The sequence below is a fragment of the Oncorhynchus kisutch genome, unplaced genomic scaffold, assembly GCF_002021735.2.
Source record: "Oncorhynchus kisutch isolate 150728-3 unplaced genomic scaffold, Okis_V2 Okis01b-Okis20b_hom, whole genome shotgun sequence".
NCBI classification, from domain to species: Eukaryota; Metazoa; Chordata; class Actinopteri; order Salmoniformes; family Salmonidae; genus Oncorhynchus; species Oncorhynchus kisutch.
In genome coordinates, this window is record NW_022261978.1 from 3,735,457 (window position 1) to 3,755,726 (window position 20,270).

General features: G+C 47.1%; 2 protein-coding genes across 5 annotated transcripts; one reads left to right on the top strand and one right to left on the bottom strand.

The window, feature by feature from the left end:
* Window positions 1-291: 291 nt before the first annotated feature.
* Window positions 292-12,440, bottom strand: LOC116358914 (phosphatidylinositol 4-kinase type 2-alpha-like). Its single transcript, XM_031811303.1, has 11 exons — window positions 11,946-12,440; window positions 9,596-9,796; window positions 8,857-8,988; window positions 6,320-6,473; window positions 6,155-6,213; window positions 5,841-5,940; window positions 2,624-2,757; window positions 2,463-2,522; window positions 1,576-1,640; window positions 1,033-1,034; window positions 292-411 (listed from the first exon to the last, which is right to left on the bottom strand). The coding sequence occupies exons 1-11, from the start codon at window positions 12,282-12,284 to the stop codon at window positions 317-319; spliced, it is 1,341 nt and encodes a 446-aa protein (XP_031667163.1). The 5' UTR covers window positions 12,285-12,440; the 3' UTR covers window positions 292-316.
* Window positions 12,441-13,811: 1,371 nt separating this feature from the next.
* Window positions 13,812-20,122, top strand: LOC109880858 (M-phase inducer phosphatase 1). 4 transcript variants are annotated; one of them, XM_031811688.1, is made up of 12 exons: window positions 13,812-14,128; window positions 14,327-14,508; window positions 14,723-14,844; window positions 15,236-15,278; window positions 15,560-15,593; window positions 15,734-15,892; window positions 16,078-16,185; window positions 16,357-16,419; window positions 16,699-16,842; window positions 18,553-18,845; window positions 19,004-19,121; window positions 19,839-20,122. In XM_031811688.1, exons 1-12 carry the CDS (start codon window positions 14,069-14,071, stop codon window positions 19,962-19,964), a joined length of 1,452 nt encoding a protein of 483 aa, XP_031667548.1. In that variant the 5' UTR covers window positions 13,812-14,068; the 3' UTR covers window positions 19,965-20,122. The 4 variants fall into 4 exon arrangements, with proteins under 4 accessions (XP_031667548.1, XP_020328628.2, XP_031667549.1 ...); XM_020473039.2 differs by having other exon boundaries at window positions 13,813-14,128; window positions 14,332-14,508; XM_031811689.1 differs by having other exon boundaries at window positions 13,814-14,128; window positions 16,744-16,842.
* Window positions 20,123-20,270: the final 148 nt, after the last annotated feature.

Below are 20,270 nucleotides of genomic sequence, written 5' to 3' on the forward strand. Positions count from 1 at the left end.
ACAGGACAGTTGTCACTCTGTAGTGAAAGTGGTCCAACGGTGGACTAATGAATAAAACTAAGATTTAGTTTGAGTGAACTATCCGCTTAAGGGTTATGGTTGACACATAAACATGCAAATCAAAAGTAGTGCACTAGGGAATAGGGTTCCTTTTGGGACAACTCCATAGAAAGGGAGTTTACTAAGCCCATCATATAGACTCCATTCCTTATAGGAAGATATATCATCATCTTTGACATCCACACAAGGCACAGAGACAAACAGACGGAGGGATATGAGTTCTCTTCCTTTTGTCCTCACTCCTCCTCCTCCTCCTCTACCACCGGGTGAAGAAGGGTGTCCTGCACTGGAAGCTCTGTGTGTAAGACTCACTGTTGGCCCTCTGTGGTGCTCTGGCTGTTTCTACTATAACTGGCAAAGTAAACTTGCCTATATGTATTTGTGTGCATAGGTTTGTCTAACAAACAGATGAATGTCCTCACCAAATAAAGTGAGGGGGAAATAAGAATAAAGTCTTCTCTCTAAATAAAAACACATTTATCAAAACAAACGACAAGATACATGGTATTAATGTAATACAGTTCTGTTATAGTCTTTCATTAAATATATTACAGGCAAATTATACAGTGCAAATGTCACAATACATTTCAGGTCAGTTAGAATCTGTGGCAACAGGAAGTCCTGATAGTGTGTTTTCAAAAAAAACATGTCCATCTTTCTCCCACAAGAATGAAAAATTATAAAACGAATTACCAGAAATCAAAGTAGACAGAAGCGATGGGAGACATCGTACATGTATTGGACTACAGAATGGCGGAGAGGAAAATCTGATCTACTTTTCCCCTGTTATTTTCAGAAAGAGGGGAAAAGTAGTCGTTTCTCCAAATGTGGCCCCCTAAAACTTCCAACGCGCTGCAGTACCTTGCAGTTCCTCATCCCAAGACAAAGGGGGCAGTAGAGAGCCATGAGAGCAATGAGTCCGCATGGCTGCTGCTGTCCACAGAGTGGCCGTCATAAGGAATGCAACAGCACCTCTCAACCAAACCGGGGGGGAAGAGAGAGAGAGAGAGAGGCTTTAAAACTGCAGTGGCTGAGTTAAGTGTCTGTCTCCCAGATGGAACCCTATGGGCCCTGGTCAAAAGTAGTGCACTAGGGAGTAGGGCTCCTTTTGGGACATACACTGTGTGCACCTCCATAGAAAGGGAGTTTACTAAGCCCATCATATAGACTCCATTCCTTATAGGAAGATATCATCATCATCATCTTTGACATCCACACAAGGCACAGAGACAAACAGACGGAGGGATATGCGTTCTCTTCCTTTTGTCCTCAGTCCTCCTCGTCTTCCTCAGTCATTCTCAATACCGTCTGTGTCCATTGGGGGTAGGAGAGGGCGGAGAGGGCGGGGGTAGGAGAGACTCCTCACTCGTTTGCCCTTTAAACACATACATTGACGTACACACTTGCCCACTCCTCCTCCTCTACCACCGGGTGAAGAAGGGTCTCCTGCTCTGGAAGCTCTGTGTGTAAGACTCACTTGTGGCCTCTGTGGTGCTCTGCTGTTTCTACTATAACGGAGGCATCTGGACCAGCTGGAGGGGGGTCTTACTGTTCTTCAGAGCCTGGCTGAGGTTCAGGATCTAGGCCACCAGAGAGGGGGGGGGGTGAGAGTGAGACCGACAGGTTGGATACTCTCCATAAGGCATGACATCTGTGATGCATTGTGGTCATTGTGACTGACTGATCTACAAGAATGGTTAGCCTAGTGGTTAGAGCATTGGACAGTAACCGAAGGTTGCAAGTTAAATCTCCGAGCTGACAAGGTACAAAATCTGTCATTCTGCCCTGAACAGGCCAGTAACCCACTGTCCTAGGCCGTCATTGAAATACGAATTTGTTCTTAACTGACTTGCCTGGTAAATAAGGTAAAATAAAATGAGAAGTTATTTCTACATGGTTATTTCCAAGTTAACTTCAATTAACAGCCCAACATTTATTTGCTTCAATCACTGAACACGACCGGCGCTTACTAGAGACGGGCTTCTATTTCCTTAATGCGCACAGCTTTTGCCCAATAAAAAGGTTGAGAAGACTACCACGCGGTTTATTGTGACCAGTATAAACATTAGAGTAACACATCCATCGCAGGTTAGACTTGCAGAGACTAGACTGCCTAGTAACCCCAGAGTTCATGTTTCTGCACCATTCTCTCGCTCCTTCAGTCTCTCGTATCGGCTGTAGTTGAGCCGACCACGTCAAACCACACTGCTGTCTCATCCAATGACGTTACTCACAGACTTTCACTTGTAAACAATTCATCTAGACCCGGCTTTTATTTGCTGAAATGTGTGCCGATTCCCAGGCTATTAAAAATGGACAGGCGGTGTTTTGAGACTCTGTGTTTAATTGAAGTTTTCCTGGATATATTATTTAAAAAGAGGCATGTTGTATTTAAAACATACCTGTCCTCTCATAACAGCTATCTGCCTGTGGAACTGCCCTCTGTCGAAGCCTGGGTCTTTCTGCAACACACAGGTCAAGGGTCAAAAATACTCAAATAGAAACACCATCAAAGATTGGATAATCAATTCCGTTTGAAGTTGGCTCCCTCCCTCCTCCTCACCTTAAACAGTTCGTACAGGTCTTCCTCCAGATCTTTGATAAAGTTGGGATCAGCCAGTTTGGGAAGAACCAGCTCTCTTATCTCCTGGGAGAACGGAACCTTGGCTTGGGACAGCCACGCCCAGTAGAACGGGTCTACGATTGGTCAAAAAATTAACAAACTTTAGTGAGAAATGCAATGATTGGTCACAGAGAAGGTGGGGGCTCTGTGATTGGTCAGTGGGAAAGTGCATCTCTACAAACTGCTCTGTGATTGGTCAGAGCATCTCTACAAGCTGTTCAGTGATTGGTCGAGGAGGCAGAAGGCGGTGCTTACAGGCTCTCCAGGAGTCGGGGTGTTTGAGAGGGAAGGCCAGTCCGTTGTCTATAGCAGCTAGTTGGATGATAGGATCCTTCACTACTACCCAGTCTGTGTCCTGGACAGAGAGAGTGGACGGGAGAGGAGGGAGAGAGGAGGGGTGATAGACAGGGGGGAAGACAGAGAGGTGGAAAGAGAGCACTCTGAGTCAGACATAAGTGCATAAGAGTACACACCCCCCCCCCCCCCCCCCCAGAACAGACACCGAAAAAGGAACAGACACACACACAAGGTTTCAGTGCCTGTTCTGGTGTGTGGGTGTGTGTGTGTGTGTGCTTACCCGGTTCCCCTGGTCCATGGGACAGTCATATTTTAGAAGCCAGTTATCGTTTCCCGATCTGTGGAGACAGAGAGGTGTTAGAGTTTAATGCACCTTTCACATATTCACACAGGTGTCAGCCTGCCTGCTTGTCCTTCTTCACCATCATTGCCTTGGTTACGTACCTGTGTTCCTGATGATGTAATCGAGGACCACCAGCCTCTCAAACTGTAGTTGCATCTGTCTGTTGGTGTTCTCTGGCAAGGGGTCTGCCTCAAACCTCCGCAGCCAGAAGTCTGCATCCTTAAAGCCCTCAACGAAGATCTGGAACGAACCCAACTGGAGGACAGGAGGGAGAGAGCGAGACAGAGAGAGAGGGTGGGAGAGAGAGACAGAAGGTGGGAGAGAGGGTGGGAGAGAGGAGGAGAGAGAGAGGGTGGGAGAGAGAGTAGCGAGAGCGAGGAGGAGAGAGAGAGAGGAGAGAGAGAGGAGAGAGAGAGGGTGGGAGAGAGAGGAGAGAGAGGGAGGGAGAGAGAGAGGTTGGAGAGAGAGGGTGGGAGAGAGAGAGAGAGAGAGTGGGTGGGAGAGAGAGGAGAGAGAGAGGGTGNCCATGAGAGCAATGAGTCCGCATGGCTGTGCTGTCCACAGAGTGGCCGTCATAAGGAATGCAAACAGCACCTCTCAACCAAACCGGGGGGGAAGAGAGAGAGAGAGAGAGAGAGGCTTTAAAACTGCAGGGGCTGAGTTAGTGTCTGTCTCCCAGATGGAACCCTATGGGCCCTGGTCAAAAGTAGTGCACTAGGGAGTAGGGCTCCTTTTGGGACATACACTGTGTGCACCTCCATAGAAAGGGAGTTTACTAAGCCCATCATATAGACTCCATTCCTTATAGGAAGATATCATCATCATCATCTTTGACATCCACACAAGGCACAGAGACAAACAGACGGAGGGATATGCGTTCTCTTCCTTTTGTCCTCAGTCCTCCTCGTCTTCCTCAGTCATTCTCAATACCGTCTGTGTCCATTGGGGGTAGGAGAGGCGGAGAGGGGGGGGGGGTGTAGGAGAGACTCCTCACTCGTTTGCCCTTTAAACACATACATTGACGTACACACTTGCCCACTCCTCCTCCTCTACCACCGGGTGAAGAAGGGTCTCCTGCTCTGGAAGCTCTGTGTGTAAGACTCACTGTTGGCCCTCTGTGGTGCTCTGGCTGTTTCTACTATAACTGGAGGCATCGGACCAGCTGGAGGGGGTCTTACTGTTCTTCAGAGCCTGGCTGAGGTTCAGATCTAGGCCACCAGAGAGGGGGGGGGTGAGAGTGAGACCGACAGGTTGGATACTCTCCATAAGGGCATGACATCTGTGATGCATTGTGGGTCATTTGTGACTGATGATCTACAAAAGAATGGTTAGCCTAGTGGTTAGAGCATTGGACTAGTAACCGAAAGGTTGCAAGTTCAAATCTCCGAGCTGACAAGGTACAAATCTGTCATTCTGCCCCTGAACAGGCAGTTAACCCCACTGTTCCTAGGCCGTCATTGAAAATAAGAATGTTCTTAACTGACTTGCCTAGTTAAATAAAGGTTAAATAAAAATGAGAAGTTATTTCTACATGGTTATTTCCAAGTTAACTTCAATTAACAGCCCAACATTTATTTGCTTCAATCACTGAACACGACCGGCGCTTACTAGAGACGGGCGTTCTATTTCCTTAATGCGCACAGCTTTGCCCAATAAAAAAGGTTGAGAAGACTACCACGCGGTTTATTGTGACCAGTATAACATTAGAGTAACACATCCATCGCAGGTTAGACTTGCAGAGACTAGACTGCCTAGTAACCCCAGAGTTCATGTTTCTGCACCATTCTCTCGCTCCTTCAGTCTCTCGTATCGGCTGTAGTTGAGCCGACCACCGTCAAACCACACTGCTGTCTCATCCAATGACGTTACTCACAGACTTTCACTTGTAAACAATTCATCTAGACCCGGCTTTTATTTGCTGAAATGTGTGCCGATTCCCAGGCTATTAAAATGGACAGGCGGTGTTTTGAGACTCTGTGTTTAATTGAAGTTTTCCTGGATATATTATTTAAAAAGAGGCATGTTGTATTTAAAACATACCTGTCCTCTCATAACAGCTATCTGCCTGTGGAACTGCCCTCTGTCGAAGCCTGGGTCTTTCTGCAACACACAGGTCAAGGGTCAAAAATACTCAAATAGAACACCATCAAAGATTGGATAATCAATTCCGTTTGAAGTTGGCTCCCTCCCTCCTCCTCACCTTAAACAGTTCGTACAGGTCTTCCTCCAGATCTTGATAAAGTTGGGATCAGCCAGTTTGGGAAGAACCAGCTCTCTTATCTCCTGGGAGAACGGAACCTTGGCTTGGGACAGCCCACGCCCAGTAGAACGGGTCTCTACGATTGGTCAAAAAATTAACAAACTTTAGTGAGAAATGCAATGATTGGTCACAGAGAAGGTGGGGGCTCTGTGATTGTCAGTGGGAAAGTGCATCTCTACAAACCTGCTCTGTGATTGGTCAGAGCATCTCTACAAGCTGTTCAGTGATTGGTCGAGGAGGCAGAAGGCGGTGCTTACAGGCTCTCCAGGAGTCGGGGTGTTTGAGAGGGAAGGCCAGTCCGTTGTCTATAGCAGCTAGTTGGATGATAGGATCCTTCACTACTACCCAGTCTGTGTCCTGGACAGAGAGAGTGGACGGGAGAGGAGGGAGAGAGGAGGGGTGATAGACAGGGGGGAAGACAGAGAGGTGGAAAGAGAGCACTCTGAGTCAGACATAAGTGCATAAGAGTACCCCCCCCCCCCCCCCCCCCCAGAACAGACACCGAAAAAGGAACAGACACACACACAAGGTTTCAGTGCCTGTTCTGGTGTGTGTGTGTGTGTGTGCTTACCCGGTTCCCCTGGTCCATGGGACAGTCATATTTTAGAAGCCAGTTATCGTTTCCCCGATCTGTGGAGACAGAGAGGTGTTAGAGTTTAATGCACCTTTCACATATTCACACAGGTGTCAGCCTGCCTGCTTGTCCTTCTTCACCATCATTGCCTTGGTTACGTACCTGTGTTCCTGATGATGTAATCGAGGACCACCAGCCTCTCAAACTGTAGTTGCATCTGTCTGTTGGTGTTCTCTGGCAAGGGGTCTGCCTCAAACCTCCGCAGCCAGAAGTCTGCATCCTTAAAGCCCTCAACGAAGATCTGGAACGAACCCAACTGGAGGACAGGAGGGAGAGAGCGAGACAGAGAGAGAGGGTGGGAGAGAGAGACAGAAGGTGGGAGAGAGGGTGGGAGAGAGAGGAGAGAGAGAGGGTGGGAGAGAGAGAGGCGGAGCGAGAGAGGAGAGAGAGAGAGGAGAGAGGAGAGAGAGACAGAAGGTGGGAGAGAGAGAGAGGTGGGAGAGAGGGTGGGAGAGAGAGGAGAGAGATGGCTGGGAGAGAGAGGAGAGAGAGTGGGTGGGAGAGGAGAGGAGAGAGAGGTGGGTGGGAGAGAGAGGAGAGAGAGAGGGTGGGAGGAGAGGGAAGAGAGAGAGAGAGGAGAGAGAGAGGGTGGGAGAGAGAGTGGAGCGAGAGAGGAGAGAGAGAGAGGGTGGGAGAGAGAGCGGAGCGAGAGAGGAGAGAGAGGAGAGAGAGGGGTGGGAGAGAGAGGAGAGAGAGGGGTGGGAGAGAGAGGAGAGAGAGGGTGGAGAGAGGAGAGTGGGAGAGAGAGGCGAGAGAGGGTGGGAGAGAGAGGCGAGAGAGGGTGGGAGAGAGAGGCGAGAGAGGGTGGGAGAGAGAGGCGAGAGAGAGGGTGGGAGAGAGAGAGGGTGGGAGAGAGAGGGAGAGAGGGTGGGAGAGAGAGGAGAGAGAGAGGAGAGAGAGAGAGGGTAGGAGAGAGAGGAGAGAGAGAGAGGGTAGGAGAGAGAGGAGAGAGGGTAGGAGAGAGAGGGTAGGAGAGAGAGGAGAGAGGGTAGGAGAGAGAGGAGAGAGAGAGAGGGTGGGAGAGAGAGGAGAGAGAGAGAGGTGGGAGAGAGAGGAGAGAGAGAGAGTGGGAGAGAGAGGGAGAGAGAGAGAGGGTGGGAGAGAGAAGGAGAGAGGAGAGAGAGGGTGGGAGAGAGAGGAGAGAGAGAGAGGGTGGGAGAGAGAGGAGAGAGAGAGAGGAGAGAGAGAGGAGAGAGAGAGAGGAGAGAGAGAGAGGGGAGTGGAGAGAGAGAGGAGAGAGAGAGAGAGGTGGGAGAGAGAGACAGAAGGTGGGAGAGAGGGTGGGAGAGAGAGGAGAGAGAGAGGGTGGGAGAGAGAGAGCGGAGCGAGAGAGGAGAGAGAGAGAGGAGAGAGGAGAGAGAGACAGAAGGTGGAGAGAGAGAGAGGTGGGAGAGAGGGTGGGAGAGAGAGGAGAGAGAGGTGGTGGGAGAGAGAGGAGAGAGAGTGGGTGGGAGAGAGAGGAGAGAGAGTGGGTGGGAGAGAGAGGAGAGAGAGAGGGTGGGAGAGAGAGGAGAGAGAGAGGGTGGAGAGAGAGTGGAGCGAGAGAGGAGAGAGAGAGAGGGTGGGAGAGAGAGCGGAGCGACGAGAGGAGAGAGAGGAGAGAGAGGGTGGGAGAGAGAGGAGAGAGAGGGTGGAGAGAGAGGAGAAGAGAGGGTGGGAGAGAGAGAGTGGGAGAGAGAGGCGAGAGAGGGTGGGAGAGAGAGGCGAGAGAGGGTGGGAGAGAGAGGCGAGAAGAGGGTGGGAGAGAGAGGCGAGGAGAGGGTGGGAGAGAGAGAGGGTGGGAGAGGAGAGGAGAGAGGGTGGGAGAAGAGGTAGGAGAGAGAGAGGAGAGGGAGAGAGGGTAGGAGAAGAGAGGAGACGAGAGAGAGGGTAGGAGAGAGAGGAGAGAGGGTAGGAGAGAGAGGGTAGGAGAGAGAGGGAGGAGAGAGGAGAGAGGGTAGGAGGAGAGAGGGTGGAGAGAGAGGAGAGAGAGAGAGGGTGGAGAGAGAGGAGAGAGAGAGTGGGAGAGAGAGGAGAGAGAGAGAGGGTGGGAGAGAGAGGAGAGAGAGAGAGGTGGGAGAGAGGGGGGAGAGAGAGGAGAGAGGGAGTAGGGCCGAGGGTGGAGAGAGGGAGAGGAGTGGAGAGAGAGGAGAGAGAGAGAGAGAGAGAGGAGAGAGAGAGAGGAGAGAGAGAGAGGGTGGAGAGAGAGGAGAGAGAGAGAGGGTGGGAGAGAGAGGAGAGAGAGAGAGGGTGGGAGAGAGAGGAGAGAGAGAGAGGAGAGAGAGAGAGAGAGAGGAGAGAGAGAGAGGAGAGAGAGAGGAGAGAGAGAGAGGGTAGGAGAGAGAGAGAGGGTGGAAGAGAGAGGAGAGAGAGAGAGAGGGTAGGAGAGAGAGAGGGTGGAAGAGAGTAAGAGAGAGAGAGTCATCATAAATCTAGAGGAAATCACAGATCCTAATGGAGAAGTTTTAGAGTAAAGTCTCAACTTTAAAACTTTAATCTGCTAAATCTCTTTACTTCAATTAAGGATTCACTTTAAAAACCCTTCATCCTGCATTTCCCTCTGGGCGGCCTGTAGTTCAAGAATAGTATGTGAACTAAGTAGTGTACTATAAAGGGAATAGGGTACCCTTTGGAACACAACCAGAAAGCAGCAGACGTACCTTGGGAGGCAGGCCGATCCTGTGGAAGTGTTGTCCCACTTTGGGTACCTTCTCCAGAGCCAGCCTCTTACCCCTGGACTTGACCCGGTCTATAGCGTTATAGTTAAACGTCTCACTGGCCAGGTACACAACCTAGTGGAGAGATGGGGTGGGGGGCAAGAGGGTGGAGAGAAGGAGAGGGTGAAGAAGATGTAGATAGAGAGGACAAGAGACAGAGAGAGAGAGTGTGTGTGAGTGAGTGAGTGAGAGAATGAAGGAAATCAAGAGAGAGCCCTGACGCAGGATCTCCCAGTACCTGTGTGTGTACCTGCGTGCCTAAGTGTGTGTGCCTAACCACTACCTTGGCCCCGGGGACTGTATTTAGTTTCTGATCGCACAGGCTTCAGACAGACTACCCTGGTTCAGTGTGTGTGTGTAACCCCTCCCTACCTTGGTCCTGGGTACTATGTTAAGCTCTAGTTTCTGGTCAACCAGACTGGCCCCAGCCTCAGACAGATAACCCTGGTTCAGTGTGTGTGTGTGTAACCCCTCCCTACCTTGGTCCTGGGTACTATGTTAAGCTCTAGTTTCTGGTCCACCAGACTAGCCCCAGCCTCAGACAGATAACCCTGGTTCAGTGTGTGTGTGTAACCCCTCCCTACCTTGGTACTATGTTAAGCTCTAGTTTCTGGTCCACCAGACTGGCCCCAGCCTCAGACAGATAACCCTGGTTCAGTGTGTGTGTCTAACCCCTCCCTACCTTGGTCCTGGGTACTATGTTAAGCTCTAGTTTCTGGTCCACCAGACTGGCCCCAGCCTCAGACAGATAACCCTGGTTCAGGACCAGACAGTCCCGTCCAAAACAGCAGGGACAACACAGCTTCTGGAGCCACTTGGTCCACTTTGGGTTCAGCTGACCATAAGGCTCCTCGTTCTTAGGCTTGAACACACCGATGATCTTCTACAAAGAGAAACAGAGAGAGATTTAGGTAGGCATTTTCTAATTGCAAACTCACCTGTGCTGTGAGCAAATCTAACATTGGTAAAAGATGGGATGAGTGAAGTTACAATATGCAGAGGAGACAGGGAGAAATTTCTCCACAGGTGCTGCATGTTAACTACTACCATGCTTCATACTGTAACACTGTTCTGTTAACTACTACCATGTGTCATACTGTAACACTGTTCTGTTAACTACTACCATGCTTCATACTGTACCAACACTGTTCTGTTAACTACTACCATGCTTTATACTGTAACACTGTTCTGTTAACTACTACCATGCTTCATACTGTACCAACACTGTTCTGTTAACTACTACCATGCTTCATACTGTACCAACACTGTTCTGTTAACTACTACCATGCTTCATACTGTACCAACACTGTTCTGTTAACTACTACCATGCTTCATACTGTACCAACACTGTTCTGTTAACTACTACCATGCTTCATACTGTACCAACACTGTTCTGTTAACTACTACCATGCTTCATACTGTACCAACACTGTTCTGTTAACTACTACCATGCTTCATACTGTACCAACACTGTTCTGTTAACTACTACCATGCTTCATACTGTACCAACACTGTTCTGTTAACTACTACCATGCTTCATACTGTACCAACACTGTTCTGTTAACTACTACCATGCTTCATACTGTACCAACACTGTTCTGTTAACTACTACCATGCTTCATACTGTAACACTGTTCTGTTAACTACTACCATGCTTTATACTGTACCAACACTGTTCTGTTAACTACTACCATGCTTCATACTGTACCACCGTTCTGTTAACTACTACCATGCTTCATACTGTACCAACACTGTTCTGTTAACTACTACCATGCTTCATACTGTACCAACACTGTTCTGTTAACTACTACCATGCTTCATACTGTACCAACACTGTTCTGTTAACTACTCGACTGCCACAGGAGCATGTTTCATGGCGGAGCAGATATCTGCGCTTATACACACAGGGTCGATACAATACTATAGACAGACCTGGCTGAATTCCGGTAGACAATGTGCTTGTTTGGAATTACACATACAGGAAGTGAATCTGGTGGATTCCCCGACACGTCAGGACCTCCAAGGTCCACAGAGACACTTCCATTTTTAACCAACAAATGTGACCGCATCGTGGAGTTTCAGATGATAAATGTTGGGTAAGTTGCTACTAGTACCAGGTCTATGTCTGTGCACCAAGTCACCATAGTTTGCTTCTCCCTCATGTTTCTATCCAAAGATCAGATTTTGGTTAGAATTCTCTAGACTGGAGCTCAATCAAATAGAAAGAGCACTATTTTCCATCCCAACAAACCTCGTGACAATTCATCATTATTACCAAGAGTGTGTGGGTGATTACAACCCCATGAGTTCAGCGCAACAATGATTGATTGCCGATGCAGACGGATAGACTGTGTTGCGTGAAGCTGTGTGGGAGTGTACGTGTGTGTTCGGGCTCTGGTCAAAAGTAGTGGACTATATAGGGAATACAGTGCCATTTGTGAGTCATTTGTCCCTGCGTTACACAGACACACACAAAGTCTATCCGCGAGTCGAGGCCAACACATGAGAGTGAGTAGAGGGCACTAGGCTCCTCAGCTGGTGTTGCCACAGTGACACAGCTGTTCCAGATAAGAGATTGGCTAGACTGTAACTGGGTCAACTCTACTGTATGGAAGTACAGTCAATAAACAACACCAGAACGGGGCCACATTGGAGAGAACAAACAGGACAATGGAGGTTGAAGTTAGACACCTGTTTCCCCGGGCGGTTTCTCCGGTGGGAGGATATATTTGCAGGTCATACTGAAGGAAACAAACCAGAGGCCTTGTCCACTTTTAGAGTACAAGAGGAATTTACCTACAACAGTGTAGCCTTCTGGACAATAAAAAGACGCAGAAGACATCATTACTCAAGGATGAGAACTAATGGACTTGTCAATCTCCTTGATGTCATTCATAAACAATAAAACTAAGTGTCGTGGTTATCTTATATATGCTAGCTAAATATGACGACATGCAATCCATAACTGTTTAGGTGACCTAGCTAAATCGATCGATTGTGATCTCCTTTCAATGCTTTTCACTCTTTCTTACCCCTTGTGAATCTTTGACAAAGTAGCTGCCGCTGGATCCCTGGTAGATTCTCTCCGGATAGATCCCTTCGTCGATGGCGCGTTCCGCCTTGCGGATGATCTCTCGAAACTCGGGATCCTCCGAAAAGTCATTTCTATGCGGGTCCCGTGGTGAACCTCCTCGGTCCCGGTCCAACAACGGCTGTCTCTCCCGGCTGCGCTCCGGACTCCCGGCCGGGATGCGAACCACCGAGCCCGGCGTGCCTCCAAATCCGCCCCGGGGACTGGTGGGCTCGGTGGGGCAGAAGCCGAAGTCGTTGGAGTCCCGTAGCGGGGAAACCAACGGACTAGTTTCGTCCATACCGGGGTACGCGGAGGAAAGATATGTAGAGAGAAAAGGGGGAAAGACGAAGGGATGAGCTTTTGTGTTCAGGATATTTACCGATAATGTAACGTCACCGTTGTCAATAAAAACAAATCAGCTGACAGTCAGCTTCCGGGAAGAGGCGGGCCCAGTTGGTGATTGTTGGAGTGTTTGGCCAATCAGAGCTATCATCCGGCCGTCAAGGTTCTTTGTGCACGCAACTATTGGCTGGATTCATAACGCCCCCTTGAAGCACGTGACAAAAAAGTGCCACACAATTTAAATACAAGACAACGAATCAAAACTCTTTATAAATCAGTGGTATTCAAACGTTTTCATCGGGGACCGATGTCTATCAGATTTTCCACCAATGCTCCTTATATTACACATCACTGTACTCTTCTGTAAACTGGCCGTATCTGTATACCAGTTGCAAGACCCACTGGTTGATGATTATTTATAAAATCCTCTTAGGCCTCACTCCCCCCTATCTGAGATATCTACTGCAGCCCTCATCCTCCACATACAACACCCGTTCTGCCAGTCACATTAGTTAGAGGTCCCCAAAGGACACATCCCTGGGACGTGTTTTTTAATACATTTCGACCACACTGCAGTTCCCCCGGAACACCACTAGGAGTAGCGACCTCGACTTTGCATTTAATTTAATTTAACCTTTATTTAACTAGGCAAGTCAGATGATGGCTTTTGAAAGCACTGAAAATCAGTATTGTATTAATAACATAGCCTTCTATCAATAGCCTACTATCAGTCATGGAAGAAGACTGCTATAAGGTTCACTTAATGCAAAATGTGTATAGCCCTATAATGCGTATAGCCCTATAATAAGCCAACTACAGGTAGTCATTCTGTAGAGGTGAGATGTTTACATTGTGTGCAAGCAGCATATAGCATAGCCATAGTATAGGGCTATAGATTTTGTAGAAAGGCTGCAGATCAATGGACTAGTGGTAAATGATGACCAAATGAATTAATTTCCAGAGGGAGAAGAATTAGAATGTAATTTGTTATTTAACCAAGAAGTTGAGAGATAATAAAACAGTGTATAGTTAGTCTCAGATAGGCCTTGTGTCAGAAATGTGATAACATGAAATGCCTAATATCACATTATATCTTCATACATCCAAACACCTTTATATCACCAACTTTAGCCTACTATTCAGTGAAGGACATAGGCCACATTTTCGAAGTCTCAACATTAATTTTTCGTACTTAGCCTGTAGGCAATTGTGTAACTTTTTATTGTTTATTTATTGTGTAACTTAATATGCCCCATGAGGTGAAGGAGCTCCTCATAATAACAACAAATGCCGCATCATCCCGCAGATAGGTTACCACGGGAACGAACCACCACCAACACAGTCACCGTGGGTGGCCACCTGGCCGGTCAGTGTTTTGGGTTGGTGACTCGGCTATGTGTGCGTCCCATCTCCTTTCTACGGAAGTAGAAAAGGTTCACTACTCGTTCACTACTTCCCACAAATCTAAAAGCACTGAATTGGTGGAGGATGGGATAGACGGAGAGTTTCTATAAGTATTCATTAAAGGACTGTATGGGTATAGGCTAAACAAAACCAACAGTATATGTATTAGTAATTTCCTTTCAAATCAGTGAAGGGTAGTGAACAAGTAAACACTTTGGGAAAAATGAGAGATAAACAGGGCCGCTTGGTTGGTGAGAGTGGCGGGGACGTGCCCCATGCATGCCCGGTCTAGCTGGCTTGTTGTAGCAACCACGGTTGCCACGGGGAAGGGGCTGAATGAAACAGCTCTGCTGTGATGGTAGGATGGAGACCCATAACATAATCATCATCACACAGGTGAGACCTGGGAACACTTTTGGAAAAGCTTTTCACAAATAGTGTATCTTGATAGTATGCATATTGTGTAGACTTAGGTATGTTCGCTGGTTCTAATTTGACGCATGATTGTAGTTTTACGCTTGACGTTTAACATAATTGAGGCACATCTTGATTACTTCTAAATAACCATAATTCGTTGGTCTTGTTTTATGATAGAATAGGCGACGAGGAATGGAGACATTCAATGTACTTGGGAATGAAATCTCTCCGGGAGACGCACTACCGGGTCTTTCACACAACGAGACCGTTTGGAGCTTGTCACCTTCACCGGGCACCGGACCCTCACCTGTATCCGAGCTCTCCTTCAGTCTAAAGAGCCTCCGATGCCACGACGGCGCGTGAGTACACACACAGTTATCACGGTTACTTAAAAGCTAAAGAAAGCTATGTGTAGGCTAGGAGATGTGGAATAATATAAGTAATACAATGTGGGCAGTTTGGGACGTTGTGCGTAACAGAGCGACTGGAGACTATCAAGTCCAGTTGTTATATAGTTGAACATCTTTTGATCTTTGTTAGTTAAAAAACAAACTTTAATTTCATACTCCACAGCGACACCCCACGCAGAAAGCTGCGACTGACGCCGGAGCTAGTGACTCCCAGTCCCCCTGGGCCCACGCCGGGTTCGACTTGTGGCAGAGGGCTTGCCCCCCAGGGAGATGAGACGCCGACAGGTCTGGGCAAGCTCTGGATGACAGACGGGGAAATATACAAATGAATGATTAGCGGTTCCTCGTGGCTTGATGACGCTGGGTAGAGTTAGAGTGCATCAGACGCAGAACTATTGGTTCAATCCCAAATGGGACACTGTTCCCGACATAGTGCACTACTTCTGACTAGAGCCCTATGTAGGCCCCTGTCAAAGGTAGTGCACTATATAGAGAATAGGGTGCAATTTGAGACAAAAATATTGAGATTTAAATCCAGGTTGTCCAGAATTTAAATCTCTGTATATCTTATGTTGAGCATGACTTTTCAGTTTGTGAATCATTTACATGTGTAGCTTCCCTTTTGATAAATAAATGATTCTCAAAGATTTTTTCCCACAATATTCTCTCTATGTAGGTAATGTCCTAACAGACTCCGGGAACAGGAGAAGGGGAGAGAGGTGAGGACACATGGATTCTATTAGCAAAAATTGCAAAGTGATTATTAGGTGCCTACAAATAACAGGCGTCTGATGATCCCTTAATTGGGGAGGACGGCTCATAGTAATGGCTGGAACAGAATGAATGGAATGGTATGGAACACATCAAACACATAGTTTCCATGTGTTTGATATCATTCCATTGACTCCATTCCAGACATTATTAGGAGCCATCCTTCCCTCAGCACATCCTGTCTGCTGTCTGAATTACATTTTCAATCATTGTACCATTTACTTTATAGGTTTCTCTCCCCTGCATGTTCTGCTCCTAAAATGGTGAGTATTTACACAGAAACTGAGGGAATAATAATCAATAAGGTCCTGGAATTGGAACAGAGTGACCTGACTGGAACAACTCTGGGCTCTAACTATATTCAGGAACATCATCATGTGATGTTCTGGTTCTGGTTGTCCAGAAGCGTCTGCGTGTGAAGCTGTCGACCCGGTTCTGCAGCGCTGCAGTTCAGAGGTCAGACCAAGGGGTCAGGGGTCTCAGATGTCAAGGTCAGAGTTCCCCGCCAGGAGGCGGAGCCTTGCGTGTCCGTCAGGGTGACGTGGAGCTGCCAGATGTTGAGGTGAGATCCATTTGCAGTGTTCCAATGTTCTACCCCGCTTCCTGAAGTTTGCACCCCTTCATACAAGTGCACACGTCGGGGAGGAGGGTAGAGAATGATAAACATAGGATCCCCCTATAAACCTGGGGCCCATTTGTGTCATATTAGTTTCATGAAGTCTGGTTAAAAACAATGTATCTCATCAGGCATTGCTCTCTGTACGGCGGGTCAGGGCCAGGAGGCGGCATTTCCCTCCCAGTAGGCTCCTGGGTTCTACCATGGAGGACCACACCCTGACAGGAGATTACAGCAAGGTGTGCAACCTCACATCAACATTTTCACAACGTTGTAAAAAAATATTTTTTTCCCCCAGCTGGGTGATAGTAGGCTAGGACACGCCCTTGATTGGCTGAATCTGGTGTGTTAGTGCTGTGCTAGAACAATATGTTTAATGTGTGTGTGTGTGTGTGTGTGTGTGTCCACAGCCACTACTGTTACCAGTAGAGAGAGTGGAACACCAGGATCTTCACTGCGTCTCAGCCCAAACAGTAAGTCCTCTCCTTTCCTCCATCTCTCCTTCCTTCCTTCCTTCCTTCCTTCCTTCCTTCCTTCCTTCCTTCCTTCCTTCCTTCCTTCCTTCCTTCCTTCCCTTGTTCCTCCACTCCCACTCTCTATGTTCTCTCTATATTCTCCTTCATCCTCTTCATCATAATCATACAGGATATCCACATCAGATACATATGTGGACTACAACACTGCTTATTGGACTTCAGCATCCTGTTAGCGATGGTATCTAGAGGGTTGTCTCCTGCTCGTACTGTTGCCAGGTTGCTGTGGTAAACTGGAGGTGCATTTCTCCTGATGGCCTGCAGGTGGCGTCTCTGCTAAGAGGACAGTACAGCGGTACAGTGGGAGACTTCCTCATCATAGACTGTCGCTACCCTTATGAGTACCACGGTGGACACATCAGGGTGATGTTTTTTGAGTAAACCAAATAGAGAAATAAACCAAAACCTTGACTATAATATTGATGAAATGTATTTTATTATACATAATAAGTTACCGACTGACTGGTCTGATAACTTATAACCTACTGTATAGGCCTGCTCATCTGAGTCCTCTACACACACATACTGTATATATATATGTAGAGGACTCAGATGAGCAGGCCCATACAGTAGGTCATATTATGGTCAAGGTTTATTATTATTATATATAATAAATATATTATATTTATAAATATATTATATATTATATATAGTACCAGTCAAACGTTTGGACACACCTACACATTCAAGGGTTTTTCTTTATTTTGACTATTTTCTACATTGTAGAATGATAGTGAAGACATCAAAACTATGAAATAACACATATGGAATCATGTAGTAACCAAAAGTGTTCAACAAATCAAATCAAAATATATGTTATATTTGAGATTCTTCAAAGTAGCCACCCTTTGCCTTGATGACAGCTTTGCACACTATTGGCATTCTCTCAACCAGCTTCATGAGGTAGTCACCTGGAATGTATTTAATTTCAATTAACAAGTGTGCCTTGTTCAAAGTTAATTTGTTGAATTTCTTTCCTTCTTAATGCGTTTGAGCCAATCAGTTGTGTTGTGTTGTGACAAGGTATACAGAAGATAGCCCTGTTTGGTAAAAGACCAAGTCCATAATATGGCAAGAGCAGCTCAAATAAGCAAAGAGAAATTACAGTCCATCATTACTTTAAGACATGAAGGTCAGTCATTCTGGGAAATTGCAAGACCTTTGAAAGTTTCTTCATGTGCAGTTTCAAAAACCATGAAGCACTATGATGAAACTAGCTCTCATGAGGACCGCCACAGGAAAGGAAGACCCAGAGTTACCTCTGCTGCAGAGGATAAATTCATTAGAGTTACCAGCCTCAGAAATTGCAGCCCAAATAAATGACACAAAAAATAAGAAGAGACATTCTTGGCCCAAGAAACACAAGTAATGGAAATTAGACTGGTGGAAATCTGTCCTTTGATCTGATGAGTCCAAATTTGAGATTTTTGGTTCCAACCGCCATGTCTTTGTGAGACGCAGAGTAGGTGAACGGATGATCTCCGCATGTTGTTCCCACCGTGAAGCATGGAGGAGGAGGTGTGATGGTGTGGGGGTGCTTTGCTGGTGACACTCTCTGTGATTTATTGAGAATTCAAGGCACACTTACTTAACCAGTATGGCTACCACAGCATTCGGCAGTGATACGCCATCCCATCTGGTTTGCGCTTAGTGGGATGGATTATCATTTGTTTTTCAACAGTACAATGACCCAACACATCTCCAGCTGTGTACGGGCTATTTGACCAAAAAGGAGAGTAACGGAGTGCTGTGGGAACTCCTTCAAGACTGTTGGAAAAGCATTCCAGGTGAAGCTGGTTGAGAGAATGCCAAGAGTATGCAAAGCTATCATCAAGGCAAAGGGTGGCTACTTTGAAGAATCTAATATATATTTTGATTTGTTTAATACTTTTTTGGTTACTACATGATTCCATATGTGTTATTTCATAGTTTTGATGTCTTCACTATTATTCTGCAATGTAGAATATATTTAAAAAATAAAGAAATACCCTTGAATGAGTAGATGTGTCCAAACCTTTGACTGGTACTATATATACATTTATATATTTATGTTGTTCTCCATGTGTCCCATAGGGGGCAGACAACCTCCACACTGAGGCTCAGATCCAGGGGGCTTTACTCCAGCTCCCTGCCCTCTACCAGCTCTCCTCCTGGGGCAGAGCTCCCACCAGCCCCCCTGGACAGGCTCCAGATCCAGGCGTCAGTGATACTTCCATGGGTGGAGTGTTACAGAGGTCCAGCTCACAGTCACATTCACCCGGAAGTGGTACCACGCCACCAGAACAGGGGTCACCCATGGAGGGGTCATCGCCACGGAAACTGATTGTGTTCCACTGCGAGTTCTCATCAGAGAGGGGCCCACGGCTGTAAGAGAACAACACACACACTCGTCTGCACACAAACACACACACAAACAGAGAAACACACACACATTCCCACCCACACGCTGCATGCACCCCCTCATCCCACAAACATACACAACTTCTGGATCCTGATACTGGCTGTTCTCACCTTTCTCCTGTAGATGTCATTACCTGAGAGAGCTGGACAGAGCGCTCCATGCCTCCCTCTACCCTCTGCTCTTCTACCCTGAGCTGTACCTGCTGGAGGGGGGCTACAGACACTTCTACTCCTGCTACCCGGTACGGTTCCTAAGTACATCATTGTAGCGAATTCAGGGGTAGCTCCGATCGCTGTCACTACAACAACTTAACCAGCGTTACGCCAAGAGGGTTGTCCAGTCGCTACATTATGAAGCATGTCTTAAACTGAGATGTAATAGGACAGTTTCTTCATAATCAATGTATACTTCCTACTTATAATAGTGTAGCAAATTTTAGGGGGGAGGGATAGTTACGACTGACACTTGAGCCTGGATCCCTGTCAGTCCAACAGCTTCACCTGTTGACAAGGTTGCTGGAGGTATTGTACTAAAATCACTATGAAGTGAAACAGTATCTTCTTCATATTCGATGTCTCAGAGCAGTGAATCACAAACTCTCTTTTAAGCATTTCTCATTTTCCCTTGACTCTCTGAATAAACAAGAGCATTGTTTCTAGTTACAACGCAGAGTGTTGTTGACACAATGCATTTTCCCTTTGTTCCTGTCTGCCTGCCTGCCTGCCTGCCTGCCTGCCTGCCTGCCTGCCTGCCTGCCTGCCTGCCTGCCTGCCTGCCTGCCTGTCTGTCTGTCTGTCTGTCTGTCTGTCTGTGTCTGTCTGCCTGTCTGTCTTTCAATATGCCTGCCTGCCTGCCTGCCTGCCTGCCTGCCTGCCTGTCTGTCTGTCTGCCTGTCTGTCTTTCAATATGTCTGCCTGTTTGTCTGTCTGTCTGCCTGTCTATTTATCTGCCTTTCTAGGAGCTGTGTGAGCCGCGTGGCTATGTTCCCATGCTCCACAGGGAGTACAGAGAGCAGCTGGGACGATTCAGACGGAAGACCAAGTCACGACTCCACAGGAGACTGCCGCTCTACAAGACTCACTGATTAGACACTTGCTTGCATACCAAGTTTCTACGGTTCTCTTTACACAATGGTGACTGCCACCCTTACAGTCTGCTGTCAGATTGGATAGATTGGTATCAGGTGGTTGTTGCAGATCTCTTTTGAAATGAGTTATCAATAAAGTTGTTTCAATACAAAAAGAGTGTGTCATTATCATGGCCTTATATTGTGACATAATAAACGTCCTTTTTCATGCAAGGGACAGAGAGAAGAAGATATGGCAGCATATTAGTAGCCTATAATACATATAAAACAAGCAATACAATAATAGGCTACCCATAAAGTATC